Source organism: Parasteatoda tepidariorum, chromosome 3, assembly GCF_982258835.1.
Source record: "Parasteatoda tepidariorum strain Cologne lab strain chromosome 3, Ptep-v5.0, whole genome shotgun sequence".
In the NCBI taxonomy this organism is placed as follows: Eukaryota; Metazoa; Arthropoda; class Arachnida; order Araneae; family Theridiidae; genus Parasteatoda; species Parasteatoda tepidariorum.
The window spans coordinates 42,414,328-42,429,281 of NC_141757.1; the positions used below are offsets into that span (position 1 = coordinate 42,414,328).

The window sequence follows — 14,954 nt, forward strand, 5'->3', positions numbered from 1 at the left end:
TTAGAAATTGGTTTCGAATTTACATTGAAGTTTTTTAATGTGGATTTTAAGGAATAATCAGAAGACATAAGACCTTTAATCTTGCTAGTTGTAAGGGCCCCCTTTACTTCTTCACCGAGAAAATGTATCACTTGTGTGATATCATCTTCTGAAAATTTTTGGCGTTTCGCATGACTAACCCATCGGCAACAAATGTCGACAGGAAATGCACGTAAAATTGTAGGAAATAAAACTCTACCGTATGCGTCAATATCTTCGCCCAAATCACGTAGAGCCTGTAACCTTCTGTTGCATTCAATATAAGCTTCATTCAGGGATGTTGACGATGAATTGAGGATTGGCGTTAAATTCTCTAAAAAATCCAAATGAGATTGAATAATTCTATTTTTGTCACCATATTTGTCCATAAGTAGCTTTTTAGTCGTTTCATATGTATCTTTAACAATACTTATATCTTCAACCAATCGTTTTGGTTCATCTTCTAAATATCCCCTGAGAAAGACATGTTTATTAATCGACGATAAATTTGGATTATCGTCTACAGACGTTTTAAATTGTTCCCAAAAACATTGCCAATGTTCAACGTCGCCACAAAATGGTTCTAATTTTATTGTTGGTGGTCTTACATTTTGTTGTGGTGACATAAAATTCACATTTTGAATCTGAAAGTTAGTAACATTTGGTGAATCTACAGTCTCATTCTTGTTTTGTTCTTCTTTCATAGCAAGATTGGCATCAAAAATCCAACGCTTGGCGTTATCCGTATATTTTTGACATTGCTATACATCAATTTCGTATTCCGCATCCGAAAGTAGTATGTGTATATCATTATCCACCATTTCCATGTTAAGTATTTCGGCAAGACGACTACAAGTGAATTCAATATCCGTATTCCACGAAGAATTTAAAGTGTCTTCTAGTTGGCTAATGAACCGAGTAATATTAGCCCGAATTGTTCTACATGTGTGCTTCAGTAACGCCATTTTGTCTGCAGAATCATTTTGCGTTGAAGTCATTCTGATTAAGTGGAAAGGAAATAAAATGAAGTTACGTAAATAAATTCTTACCTCTTTAAACAACGCAGGAACGGAAAATTTTCCCCCCAAACCCTGGTTCGTAGATAGCTTGAGTATTTCGGAACCATTATGCCAGCTTTTACAGCGATTGTATTCCTTTATTTCCACTGACATACACACTATTTACAAAATATTGACAACAAGAAAAAGAAGGAAAATCGTTTGGAATGCCAGCAACTAGCCAGAGTTGCAGTTATTATATTTACAAGAGTTGGCAGACAATTTAAAACAATTATTTAAACTAACTGTTCATTGATGTCTCAACAGTGCTATCAAAAATTATTCGTGCACATTATTCTCACAAAAGGTACTAATTCATTGCTTTCATTTTGTCTTTGCTGGGACTTTTCAAAATTCTATGCATTTCAAAATTCTATGCATTTCAACTGTACTCTTTCCTCAAAATTGCATTTTATGAATCATGAAACTACTTCTGATTGCACATTTCCTTTACCTTTTCATTAGCTCTATACACTAATTGAATTTGCCATAAATCTTTATATATGTGTAAGAAAAAATGGTTATGGGGTTGATTTGTTTGTTATTTGGAAAAAAATTTGAAATTTGAAGGCATAATTTAGTTTTATTTATTAATGAAAATATTTAAAACTAAACTAAAATGTAATTTTTTTATGAGAAAATGAATTTTAGCATATGTGCGTCATATGCTGCATCAAATGATGACAGTTTCAATAATTGCTTACGCTGGAATATTGGGGAAGAAACTGTGTTATATGTGTTGAAAGACGTACATAAAATTCATATTTAATGCACAGTGCGCAAAATAAGAAACGGACAACCCTGAATAACTTTTGATCTAATGTTCGGATCTACACGTTCTATCACTCAATCTTCATGATTCGAAAGGGTGACTTTAAATATGGTAATTAATGCGTGTAGAAGATATTTAGGTTACGTATTCAAACACAAAAGCATACTTTTTTGAATAAAGAAACCTTTCTTTTCAACGGATTTAGATTTGGCCATTTTCGCTTAAAATTTATAAAATAGTAGTTCTTGTTAAAGTAAATTGTTTTTTTGAAAACTTGGATTTGAACAATGGTTTAAATTACTGCTTTTATTATTATTCTTGCTTTACTTAGACATTCTCAAATCCTTGCTTCCACGTAAGTACCATTTTTTAATCACATTTCTTAAATATCTTAGCATAAATTTAATTTTCTCATGGAAAGGAAATACTTACCATTTAAAATACTTTTATAATTTGTGTTTACTTTTCGAACGTACTCATCGCAAAATGCGTAGATATTATTCCACTCTTAACATTTACAATTACATAAATTAGGGTTGGCTTTAATGATAATGTTGTTATTAAAATTTTGTTAAATAAATAAATGTTAAATAGTTATATCGCCCGTGTGGTGTCCGGGGTAGAATTGCATCAACGTATTCCCGGCGTGTCGTAAAAGACGACTAAATGGGTTGAGCGCAAGGCCAATCCCTTTGCCTCATAAAACAATCTACCGATTCAGAAAACTCAAAGAAAAACTTCCGAACCGGCACTTCGTAGACGACCTGGTACGAAATCGGACATGATTTTTGGAGCATGGAATGTTAGAACATTATATAGAGGAGGTGCAGTGAAAAAACTAACTGATGTTTTCTTGCAGAACAAATTAGATGTACTGGCTGTTCAGGAAATGAGGTGGACGGGAAGTGGAGTAATGTACAAGCGAAATTGCAGTATCTACTGTAGCTGCCACGACAGACTACACCAATTTGGAACTGGTTTCATCGTCAACAAAAGAATCAGAGACAGAGTGATTGAATTTAAGTCAGCGAATGAAAGAATACGAATCAAAGGAAGAACGCATAATATCTCAATTATTTGTGCCCATGCCCCCACGGAGGACAAGGCGGATGAAGTTAAGGCACAAAGTGAATGCTGTTCGAATGATGTGAAACTGCTCATGGGCGACTTCAACACGAAGATTGGCCACGATACAAACATGAACAGATTTGCTGGAAATGAAAGTCTACATGAAGAGACAAGCAAAAATGGCATCCGACTTATTAACTTTGCCATTTCTACAAACATGGTAACAGGGAGTACAACTTTTAAACCCAAAAACATGCATAAAGCCATCTGGAGATCCCCAGATGGATTAACCCAAAATCAAACAGATTACATACTTATTGATTTAAGACATAGAGGCAGTCTTCAAGACGTTCGGACATACCGCGGTGCAAATGTGGACTCCGATCACTTTTTGGTAGCCTCAAAAATACGTCACAAGGTAAATAGATATTATCATAAAAGCAGAGATAATAACGACAAAAAGATTGACATTGAGCAGCTAAAGAAGATAGAGGTAATGAAAGAGTACCGAAAAGAACTAAAAAGCAAGATTGAATCGAGTGTCGAAACTGAGACTGTGGAGACTGCGTGGCAGTCTCTTAAACAAACCATAATTAATGCGTCTGAAAAAACAATACCAGAAATTCAAGGAAAGAAAACCACCTCTTGGTTTGATGAAGAATGCTGTGCCATTACGAATAAGAAGAATGAAGCGTATAAATCCATGATCCAGAAACGCTACACTAGGAGCGAAGAAGAAACATATAAAGAACTGCGAAGAGAAGAAAAAAGAATTCATAAGATGAAGAAACGAAAATATATGGAAGAGGTATATAAAGACATTGAAAACTTAAAAACTAAAAAGGAAGCAAGAAAATGTTACCAACTGATAAACAATGTCAGAGCAGACTTCAACCCCAGAACAATAACCTGTAAGAAGAAAAACGGAGAACTTACTCGAGACCCGGATGAAGTTCTAGCCCGTTGGCGTGAGCACTTCGTAGAATTACTAATGGGGAGAGATAGAGAAGATCTAAACACTTGTAACATGCTGCCAACCATGAGTACTGAAGATGAAGCCATAGAACATAATACACCTACTCCTTACGACGTGGAATTAGCGTTGAGGAGGCTAAACAATAATAAATCAGCCGGACCTGATGGCTTAAAAGCCGAACTCTTTGAAATTGACGAAATGAAGCTAAACAAAGCTATATATAGATTGATTTGTTGTATATAGACAAAAGAACAAATGCCTACTGAGTGGGATGAAGGATCTATTTGCCCTATATACAAGAAAAGTGATAAACTCGAATGTGGAAACTACAGGGGAATTATCCTTCTAAATATTGCGTACAAGATCTTCTCCATTATTTTATGCAAGCGATTGGAGACCTACACTTCGGAAATCATTGGAAATTACCAATGCAGATTCCAGATAGGAAAAACAACGACTGACCAATTGCATACTATCAGGCAGATCTTGGAGAAAACCAAAGAGTATAACATTGACACATACCACTTATTTATTGACTTTAAAGCTGCCTACGACAGCATCAACAGAGGAAAACTACTTGAGGCTATGCTGGAGTTTAACATCCCAAAGAAGCTAATCAGCCTCACAAGAATGACACTCAAAAGAGTTTCGTGCTGAATAAAAATCTCGTCAAATCTCTCTGAACCATTCTTCACCGAAACAGGCCTGAGACAGGGTGATTCCCTTTCATGCCTGCTATTTAACATAGCTTTGGGAAAGGCCATTAGAGACTCTGGTATCAACACAAATGGAACAATCTTACAAAGAACTGCCCAACTACTCGCTTTTACTGATGATATCGACATAGTTGGAAGAACAAAACACTCAGTCATTGACGCTTTTGTAGCGCTTGAGAGTGCGGCGAAGGAGATGGGACCAGTTATAAATGCAGACAAACTAAGTTTTTGATCGCAACAAATAAAACTCCTGATCGATCTCCTCTGGAGATAATGACTTACTCTTTTGAAACTGTTAACCAGTTCAAGTACTTAGGAACCTTGATCTCTAGCCACAACAACCTGAAAATCGAAATAAATAACAGAATTTTCATGGCTAACAGAAGTTTCTACGGCCTCAGAAACCAACTCAAATCCAAGTTCATCAATGTGAAGACAAAGTTAAACATCTACAAAACTTTAATCAAGCCTATAGTTACGTTTGGAAGTGAGTGCTGGACCCTAAACAAAACAGAGGAAGAAAAACTGCTAATTTTTTAAAGAAAAATTTTGAGGAAAATCTTTGGATCTCTTCAAGAGAATAACGTAAGGAGAATTCTTTACAACCACGAAATTTACAAAAAATATGACAAATTCGGTGGGACCGACATTGTGAGAACTATTAAAGCATCACGCATTAGGTGGCTGGGCCACCTCTTCAGAAATTCTGATGCCGTCCCTGCCAAAAAAGTGACTTTTTTCGCAATCGAAGGGTAGAGACGTAGGGACGACCACCTACAAGATGGATAGACGACGTTGAAAAGGACCTCAAGCTATTGGGAGTAAACCAATGGCGGGCCGTCGCACCGGACAGGGCCAGATGGAGGAAAATCTGCGAGTCAGCCTTGGCCTGTGAAAGGCTGTTGCGCTTATGAAGAAGAAGAAATAGTTATATTCATGACTCCAGTCATTTAAAGGTGACGTTTAAAAAAACAAGTTCGAAATCACATCTAACCCGATACAAAAATGAAAATAATTTTCAAAAAAAAATAAAATAAAATTGTAAATTTCTTCAAGATAAATATCGCTTCATTTATACGGATTTATTACCATGTATGACTCATAATATTAAAGATAATTGGCTACATACCTAATAATTCGCTTCAAAGATAATTCGCTAAAGATATTTCGCTACATACCTACCTTTACAGGTTATTATTTTTTGAAGAATAGCTTGAATTTTGTGATGAGTAAGCTTTCAAACAAAATTCAAAATCAGAAAAAATTTAAAAAATATTATTTCGCAGTTGTATAGTAATTATTAGTTTAAAATGCAGAATGTGGAATGTGTAATGTCGAAGCAGATAATTTTTAACTTATTTGGTTTTTGATCTTGCAGCAGCCTTAAATACTTATAATATAATGAATGGTAAGAATAGTTTGTATTTATTTATTTTTTTATATAACGGAAATATTTGATAGTTCTTCGAATTTTCTTTGTTTTAATAAAAGATTAATGTAAAATTATATTTTGCCCTATTTTTACTTAAATTTTTTTCTCAAAAATTAGTTTTTAAAATATTTTTCTATTTAATTTAAAAGCGTGGCTTAAAAATAGAAAATGAATTAGTTATAAATATTTATAAGTAATCCCGTTTTGAAAAATATTTATTTTGTTAAAATTATTCTTTATAAAGAATTTTTTTCAAAACTTTTTTACTGATGGATGGAATGTAATCATTTAAAGGATTGTTACAAAATCTTTAGCAGAATAATTGTGGTTGCATTTAATAATTGCAATCGAAATTCATAAGTATATATAACAGTCTTTTGCTCCAAAAAGTAAATTTCTTTAATGTCATTGATATGTTTTTATTCAGACAATAGTTTAGTGCTTGGTATAAACAGTTAATCTCTTATTTTTTTATTAATTTATATGTTCATAAAATCTCTTAGAAAACAATGTCACTAATTTTTTCAGGAAATTTTTCTACTTTGAATGGTACGTGCTATAACTGATTATGTTAGATTTGTTGAACTATCATTATTTTATGTACCAGTTTAATATGTAAATTATAATAGACAAAGCAAAGGGTAAGCCTCTGATAGATTGCGATAGTTATTAGCAATCTGTATAAAAGTACTAAGAATAGAGGTTCAAGAAATGTTTTTGCAATTTTAAAATTCTCATGCATGCACTCAACATATTTTGAGCACTGCATAATAAAATATTGAGAAAAAAATGACACAAATCGTATTAAATTAAACTAAAACGTTTCCCTTTCTTCTTAATATCGAATTGATATGATTTAAGGAACCTTACGTATTTTATCCTGTCATAATTGTAGTACTATATTCTTCTCCACAACTAAAACAGTGTATCCTGAGTGTGTAGATTTGGATAATATGGAGGGCAATATCGGATAAAAATTTAGGTTTGTAGAATGTGCAGGATTCATAGTGTGCTCGAAAATATAGAAAAAGTGGTATCCATATTAATATTAAAAAAGCTAAGAATTCCTTTTTGGCAGCGTTCATTTTAAAATTGAGACAAGAAATCAAACAAAAACCATTAACGAAGTGAAACATCGTAGTAAGAAAGCTATTTAGGTTTCTTAAATAGTGTTGCTTATTTAAAGATATTTAGCGTGGTGGCAAGGACAAACTTATTAAAATACAACTTATTTTATTACTTTTGCTAGCTATTTTTATAATTTTATGGACTCTATATTCCTTTGCATGTAAATACGTGTTGATACAAATCCCCTTCTCATTTAAGGTTATAATAAGATGGCAACCGAATTTATGACGTTACTCCATTATAATATTTAAGGTTTCGGTTGGCATGGAATTCAACTTCTTGGCTTCCTTTAACTATCGATATTCATTTGAAATTCTGTTTTTCAATGTTGTAAACATTTTTTTTGGAATTATTTACCATCTTGAATTTCAAATTTCAAATTTCAGACAAGGCTAACACCCCTGGTTAGTATCAATTTTACTTAAATCATCTTCTATTTACATTCCTTTTAAATCTTATTTTTCAGTGTTTCCAAACTTTTATGTTTGGAAACTTTGAATGGTTATAACTTCATCATGGTTGTAGTTTCGAACCATAAAGTTCTTTTTATATAAAAGAGATTCCTCTTTCAATCTCTTTAAATAATTAATTGTAATGTTTAAAATATTATATTTATTTGTTTAAAACCTTAATATATTGATCTACAACCCCTGGTTGGTATTAATTTCAATGATGATTCTCTCCTATATTATTTCTTTTTTTAACCATCCATTTTTTGATATTCTTTTAAAATTTTGCGATTAAATATTTAAACTCCAGTGAATAGTTTCAAACAATAATATTCTTGAATGCAAGGATATCTCTCTCAATCTTTTTCAATAATCAATTTAATTATTTTGAGTAATTTTTCATTTATCAAGGACCTTAATATTTTTATTAAAAAAGTGTTCTTTAATACAACTTTAATTTCTTATAAACGATATTGATTTTTTTAAATTATTCACGTTTTTAAAATTTTTATCTTAAAACTCAGAAAACTACACTACCCTGGCCTAATATTAGTTTAACTGAGGGTTCTTTACTAAGCTTCTTTTTTTTTCTTTGACTTTCTTTTCAAGATTCCTTTTAGAAATTTTTTTTTAAATGTTTAGCCAACGAAATAATAAAACAGTTTCAAACCATAAAATTCTAACATACAGAGATTCCTGTTTCCTTCTCTTTCGATAATTAATTGAATTGCTTAAAGTATTTGAATTAGTTAGAAAGATCCATAACATCTTGATATTTAAAAAAAACTGGTTAGCTTGTTTATATTCACGACTTTAGTTTAATTTAAATATTTTTTTAAACTGATTAGGATTTCAAAGTTTCTTTCTAAAATTTAGTAAAGTTCGCAAGTCCTTAATAATATTAATTTCAATGATGATTCATTTCTAAGCTTTTCTTTAACCTTCTTATTACTGATTATCTTTTGAAATGTCGTTTTTAAATTACTCAACACCAAAAAAATTAGAAAATAGCTTTAACTAATCAAGTACTTCTATAGATAGATTCCTCTTTAAATAATCAATATAATGTTAAGAGTATTTTGCTTAAATGCGAGCATTTCTCTTCTTAATTTTTATAAAAGATTACTACTGGTTAGTATATTTTTTGTAGTAGTGTTTTCTTGAATTGTAATGTAATATAAGTTCCTAAGCAAAGTTGCAAAAAATTTGATTGGTAGTAAACTTTCTTCTTCTAGTTATCATTTGTCACGAAAGAGTTTTTTCTTTAAATATCAACGATAATGACAGTTATAAAAATAATAATAATAATAAGAATAAGAATAAGTATAATAATTATATATATATATATGTATACATATATATATATATATATATATATATATATATATATATATATATATATATATATATATATATATATATATATATATATATATATATATATATATATATATATATATATATATATATATATATATATATATATATATATATATATATATATATATATATATATATATATATATATATATATATATACATATATATATATATACATATATATATATATATATATATATATATATATATATACATACATATATATATATATATATATATATATATATATATATATATATATATATATATATATATATATATATATATAAAATAAATAGCAAATCACAGAACACTTGCCGTTAGTAACGCACAGAACAGCCAATTGAAATTGAGAATGCATGTGCGTGAAAAGGTAATAATTTTAAATAATGCTGCTTGCTAAAATGTTACAACTAAACTTTCCATCTAAAGCTGAGTGGATCCAGTTTTTCCTCATTCATTTCAATATTGGTTTGTTTGTCATCAGCGTAAGATTAACAAAAGTCGCAAAGTTGTTGTTGTTCTGTTTTCCTTTAAATATTTTTGTTTGCCTAGTTTAAAGTCATTTTTCAATACTGCTATTATTAACGAGAATATCAAATTACAGTTAATTTAATAATAACTAAACTCATCAAATTTGTTTGAACATCATATTGTTATAGGAATATAAATGCTATTTTAAAAATGATTACTTCGAAAAATCACTTCTGTTAACCAAGAGATCTCATTTATATATATATTTCTCTTACACGGCGACCAAAAAAAGCCTCATTACAACTCCCCGAATGGCAAAGCTAGGAAATCGACCAATTATTGCCGCTAAAAATGTCACATGCCAAATCTAGTTGAGATGGCTCAACATATAGCGCTTTTAAAAACGGAAACTGAAATAACCAGAGAGAGCATAAGCTAGGCAGAAGTGAGTAGTCTTTTTCGATAGATCTCTATTTTAGTATTTTGTCGAAAGCGCTTTTTTCGCGAATTTATATATTACGAATTTAATTGACGATTTATAATTTATATCACGAATTTATTTGTTTTACTAGAATTCATTTGCTTATGCAGGTTTTTCCATTGTAATTCGCTTATTTCAATTTTTAATAGACTTAATTATCGCCAAAATTTTAACCTTTTTAAAGAGATATCAGTTTTAGAAATTTTTTCTTAAGATTTTATACTATAGCACATTTCTAATATTTTTAACGAATTACATGTCATTTATTTGAATTCAAATTTATTTTAATGACTAAGTAATTACTAAAAAGATGTAATTTTTTTTAAAAAAAAAGTTGTTATATGAATTTGAATGATTGTTTTGAATTCTTAGAATTTTGTGCATTTGCAATGTACCTAAGTTAGTAGCGAGCGAAGCGAGCTTGGTTTGCGAAGCAAACCACATAAGATTGCGTAGCAATTTTCGGGGGTTGGCGAGCGTTAGCGAGCAGGGGGCGCAGCTCACTAGTTGTTTATAATACTAATATATAGTAATTTTTGGATGTGGGAAGTAGAGGTACAAGCTTAAGCAAGCAGAATTCATTTTAGTATATTTTTGATATATACTAGTATATATTGAATAATTTTAACTTTGGTAGAAAAACTGTTTTCTGTCAAGAAGAGACAATTACTGCGAAGCAAACATCGGGGTTGGTGAGCAGTAGCGAACAGGGGGCTTAGCCCCCTTGTATTTACATATATAGCATGATGTTAAAATTAAGTAATAAAGCACGAGCATTTTACAGAAAGGCATTTAAATTTAAAAGCTTACGGAAAATTTATGTAAAATTGGTAGAAAAAATCTTATTTTATTTACTAATTTTTGAGTTCTGTGATTTAAACTTTCTCTTTAGAATTAAAATTTATTTTCATAAATAATGATAATTATGAATATAAATATTTTTACACACATTTTATAAGCGAGATAAAACAGTCATTAATAGTATCGTACAAAAGGAGTAAAGTTACGAACAACACAGCAAGATTTTCACTTATTTTATTTTTATTGTTGTTTACCTATAAAAAGTCAGTTATGTGAAATATATCCGTGCTATTTGAATAAATTGTGATAGCATAATGTAAAATTTTTATTATTTAATTTTTTACAAATAATTTTGGGATTGACTTTTCATCATTATTTTCTCTCATTATTTATTTTTATGGAATAGAGAGTTCAATACAATTAGCTAAATTTACAACAATTATCGACAATATATAGAACATTTAAGAATTTATATGCACAGAAAATGTGTTTTGTTCACATTAGTATTGATTAATTCTACAATAAAACATTATGTTTACACATTGCCACTTTTTTCTACAACCTACAGACATTATTAAAATATCAAAAATATTAAAACTTCTTTCGGGTTTCAAAAATCATTCCTTAAAGGGTCTTTTATTTCAGAATTAGTAAGAAATTACGTTAATTTTTATAGGATATCGGTTTTTGCGAACAGTTTCTAAGTACAATTCGATATAGTTTTCTGAACTGATCGAAAATTATTTTTTTATTTTAAAGTACAATGCAAATTTATAGTCACAACTTAAAACCTAAATAGTAATCTTATAAACATGTCTTTAAAATGCATAGTGAGTATTATAGAAAAATTTAAAATTTATTATAATTTATTGCTTCTTCTCTTTACGCTTTTCTCTATTTTAACAAATTTATCCTCTACCCCATTATTTCATTGTCATATTACCCATTTGTCCATTATCACACTACCCATTACTAAATTATCCATTTATCCATTAACATTTTACCCACTTTATCCTACGAGATCCTTTTACATGTCTTCCAATGAAATAAATTTCTTTCCGGATTAATTTTTGCAATATTTAATTAGATGTATATTAATGTATATTGTATAAGTTTAAAAATTATCAATGTTTTATCAAATATTGAATCTATGATGTAGTTTGTGGTTTAATAATAGTTAACCATTTCGTTTTTGTAGAGGCTCCTGGTAGTCCTTTCCCATTCATGGACCTTCCTGACACTCCTGGTAATCTATATACATAAAAATGTTTGTTTTTATGTATGTCTGTGCGTCCTTTATAGGCACCTGAGCCATCTAACTGAAAGGAAAGAAGTTTGGCATACAGATAAGACGAGCATGAGAAAGGCCACTGTTGTATTTAAACTTTCTATGACAAACCTTTCATTCGCGATAATCCAAAAACGAAGTGGAATTTTCCGATTGATTAAGCGTTATTCATTGGTTTGATTTAAACTATAGACGATTAAATTTTCCAAGTAATTTAAATATAAGTAACATTTGCTACTTTATAGCACTAATTAATTAAGTAAAAAGTTTTTTGCACGTACTTTAATATTCAATTTTTTTTGTTGGCTGTGTCAAATAAATTCAATAAACTTTAACATATAAGCATTTGGGGACTACGTCATCTGAATAATATTTTTTTTATTTCAATTACAATTATAAAGTTATGTGATGACATGTGTTAATTTTGTGCATAATACTTTTTTAAAACGTGTTTCTATGAAAGTAAATGATTTGAAACCTATGCTAATTGAAATTAAATAAAACGGTAGCTATAAAGTCAAGGACAAAATTAATGGAGAAAGGATACTATTTCGCTCTGTATGTATTTAGTGATTATTAAAACTGCATCAATACTAATCAGTTTTAATACCAATGCTGTTTAAGTAACTGTTCTACTGTCACTTGAATGGGATATGTACCGGAAAAAATTATTTGATAGTGAAAACTAATGTAATTTTCTCTATCATGAGTTAGCCATTAGGATTATCACGTAAAGTACAGCTCATCTCTATATGAAGAGATGATCTATATGAAGAGAGAGAGAAAAATGTTTAAATGCTTCTTAAAAGTATACATTAAATTAATGAACGAGTAACTTATTACATTTTTTCTTTCACAAAGAGCTTTAAAATTTCTTTCACTGTAACGAGCTCTTATACGTATTGCTCCATCGTAAAAATTTTAAGATATTCTCAAGCATAACAATAGTACTTTTACTTAGTATTATATAAAATTCCAATTAACATAATTATTACCATATATAATTTTAATTAGAATAGCTATTACCACATGTAATTATAATTTAAACATTACCATATTTAATTTGACTTAACAACATCGATACAAAATTTTTATTTAGGCTCTGGGAAAAGAAAAGAATCATTATTCTTTCAGCAGGCTTATTTTTGAAACAAAAATCATATTTATTCTTCCAGAGTTATCATTTTCATGTAAAATTAAAGTTTTTGCCTCCCTCAGAATAATAAAGCCTGCTGACTAACAGCAGCTCACATTTTTCATATTTTGGAAAACGTTGGTTGTCTTTCTACACTAATGAAAACATTTTTTAAAAGAAAGAGATAAAATGTATATAAAAAAAATTCTTTTTAAATTTTTTTTTCTCTACATTATAATTAAACTTAAAATTTTTTATTACAGGGTATAACTAGAAAAGCGAAAATTACTTTCCAAGTTCCTTGCTTACAACTGAGTGGGACAGAGAGGTTCAATCAGGAACAATTAATCAATGTCTTTATGAATAGTTCAATATATTTTTCAATATTGTATATTATTTTAAAATGACATTAAAGTAATATATGTATTAAAATACTTAATGTCTTAATTTTTACTTAAGCGTCTTTCCAAAATATGAAAAGGTTTACATAGATGTCAAAGATAACCAAGCCATGTCAAGCCAGCCTATTACTCCAAAGTATACATAGTAAATGTTACATAGTAAATGTTAGCAACAGCAGGTATAAATTTAGTTAGAGTATAAACCATAATACGATATTTATTCTCAAAAGACATTCAAAACATAGTAAGACATTATATTTGCTTTAATTCGAAGGATATATTAGCTTTGCTTAACTATTCGGATGTTTCCACTTTATTTAAAATAGATATTTTCTTTTGAATTAAGTCTAAGCCCGAGTCAATTTCAAAATCCATTTATAGTCCTGCATATTGCTATGCATTTGCAGTCATATGCATGATTTGGCGAGTGTGAGTAAGAAACTGAATTACAACAATCGGTTAGACATAGAAAGAGGTAAAACATTTATCGAAAATTAAAGTAAAATTGAAATTAATGATAAAGGCCTAAAGCTCAAAATAGGGAGTTTGTTAAGTATCTAAAATTTAAAAAGCAGAAATATAGTCTTAGTCTTTTGGTGCAGATGAGAAAGTCTCCCTGCACTCAAGCAATGACAATAAGTCACCCCACCATAATTCCGCGAGTACAAATCTTGAGAAGTTAGCGGGAAGAGGGAAATTCAAACTGAAGGTGATTTTAGCTGTTCGTTCATTATCATCAAACACAGATATATGTTCAGTATTGCTTGCTATAACAATTAGTAATCATTTGTTTAGCCTTTGGACACATGCAAATATTTTTTTACTGACCTTTGAATCATAACTCATTGACGTCTTCGGCTTAAGGGAGTTGAAAAACTAACTCCTACTCCTACAAATAGTTGAAGACAAATCAAATGTTATAGTATTGCAAAAGCAGCTGAATCCAACTTTAAATACCCGAAGAGTCACTTTTAACAGTGATATTTCCCTTTAACTATTCTAACAGTGATCTTCCCTTTAACTATTTCTATGATTATTTATTTTAATAATCAATGTTAACGCATGAAGTTTTATACAGTATATCTTATAAAATCTAAGCATTGCTGTAAACCTTACATTTTTGAGACTCAATGGTTAAATATTTATGTAAATAATAGAAGCAGTCATAAAAAAATACATATTAATAGGATGAATTTCTTTTCGAAAACTTTTTGATTAAGAAAAATATAATGAACATATTTAGTGAGAATATGATTAAAAGAAATATTGATATAATTTTTAAAGTATTGGATATACATTGTGCCGATTTAAGCCTAACAACGGGTCATGCCTATAAACTTCTAAATTTTTGCCTTCATAAGCATATCATAAGCATTC

At 29.6% G+C, this 14,954-nt stretch overlaps 1 protein-coding gene across 42 annotated transcripts in view; it reads left to right on the forward strand.

Moving 5' to 3' along the window:
• LOC122273570 (uncharacterized) overlaps positions 1-13,608 on the forward strand; it is a 109,834-nt gene extending 96,226 nt beyond the window's left edge. For 35 of the 42 annotated variants that reach the window (XM_087159195.1, XM_087159174.1, XM_087159177.1 and 32 more), the window contains 6 exons: positions 2,180-2,203; positions 5,987-6,016; positions 6,569-6,589; positions 7,555-7,572; positions 11,952-11,999; positions 13,440-13,608. In XM_087159195.1, the coding sequence (XP_087015321.1) occupies positions 2,180-2,203; positions 5,987-6,016; positions 6,569-6,589; positions 7,555-7,572; positions 11,952-11,999; positions 13,440-13,450 (152 nt within the window). In that variant the 3' untranslated portion in view covers positions 13,451-13,608. The remainder of the gene's footprint in view (positions 1-2,179; positions 2,204-5,986; positions 6,017-6,568; positions 6,590-7,554; positions 7,573-11,951; positions 12,000-13,439) is intronic. The other 7 variants (XM_087159187.1, XM_087159188.1, XM_087159186.1 and 4 more) reach the window with 2 other exon arrangements.
• The last annotated feature ends 1,346 nt before the right edge of the window (positions 13,609-14,954 follow it).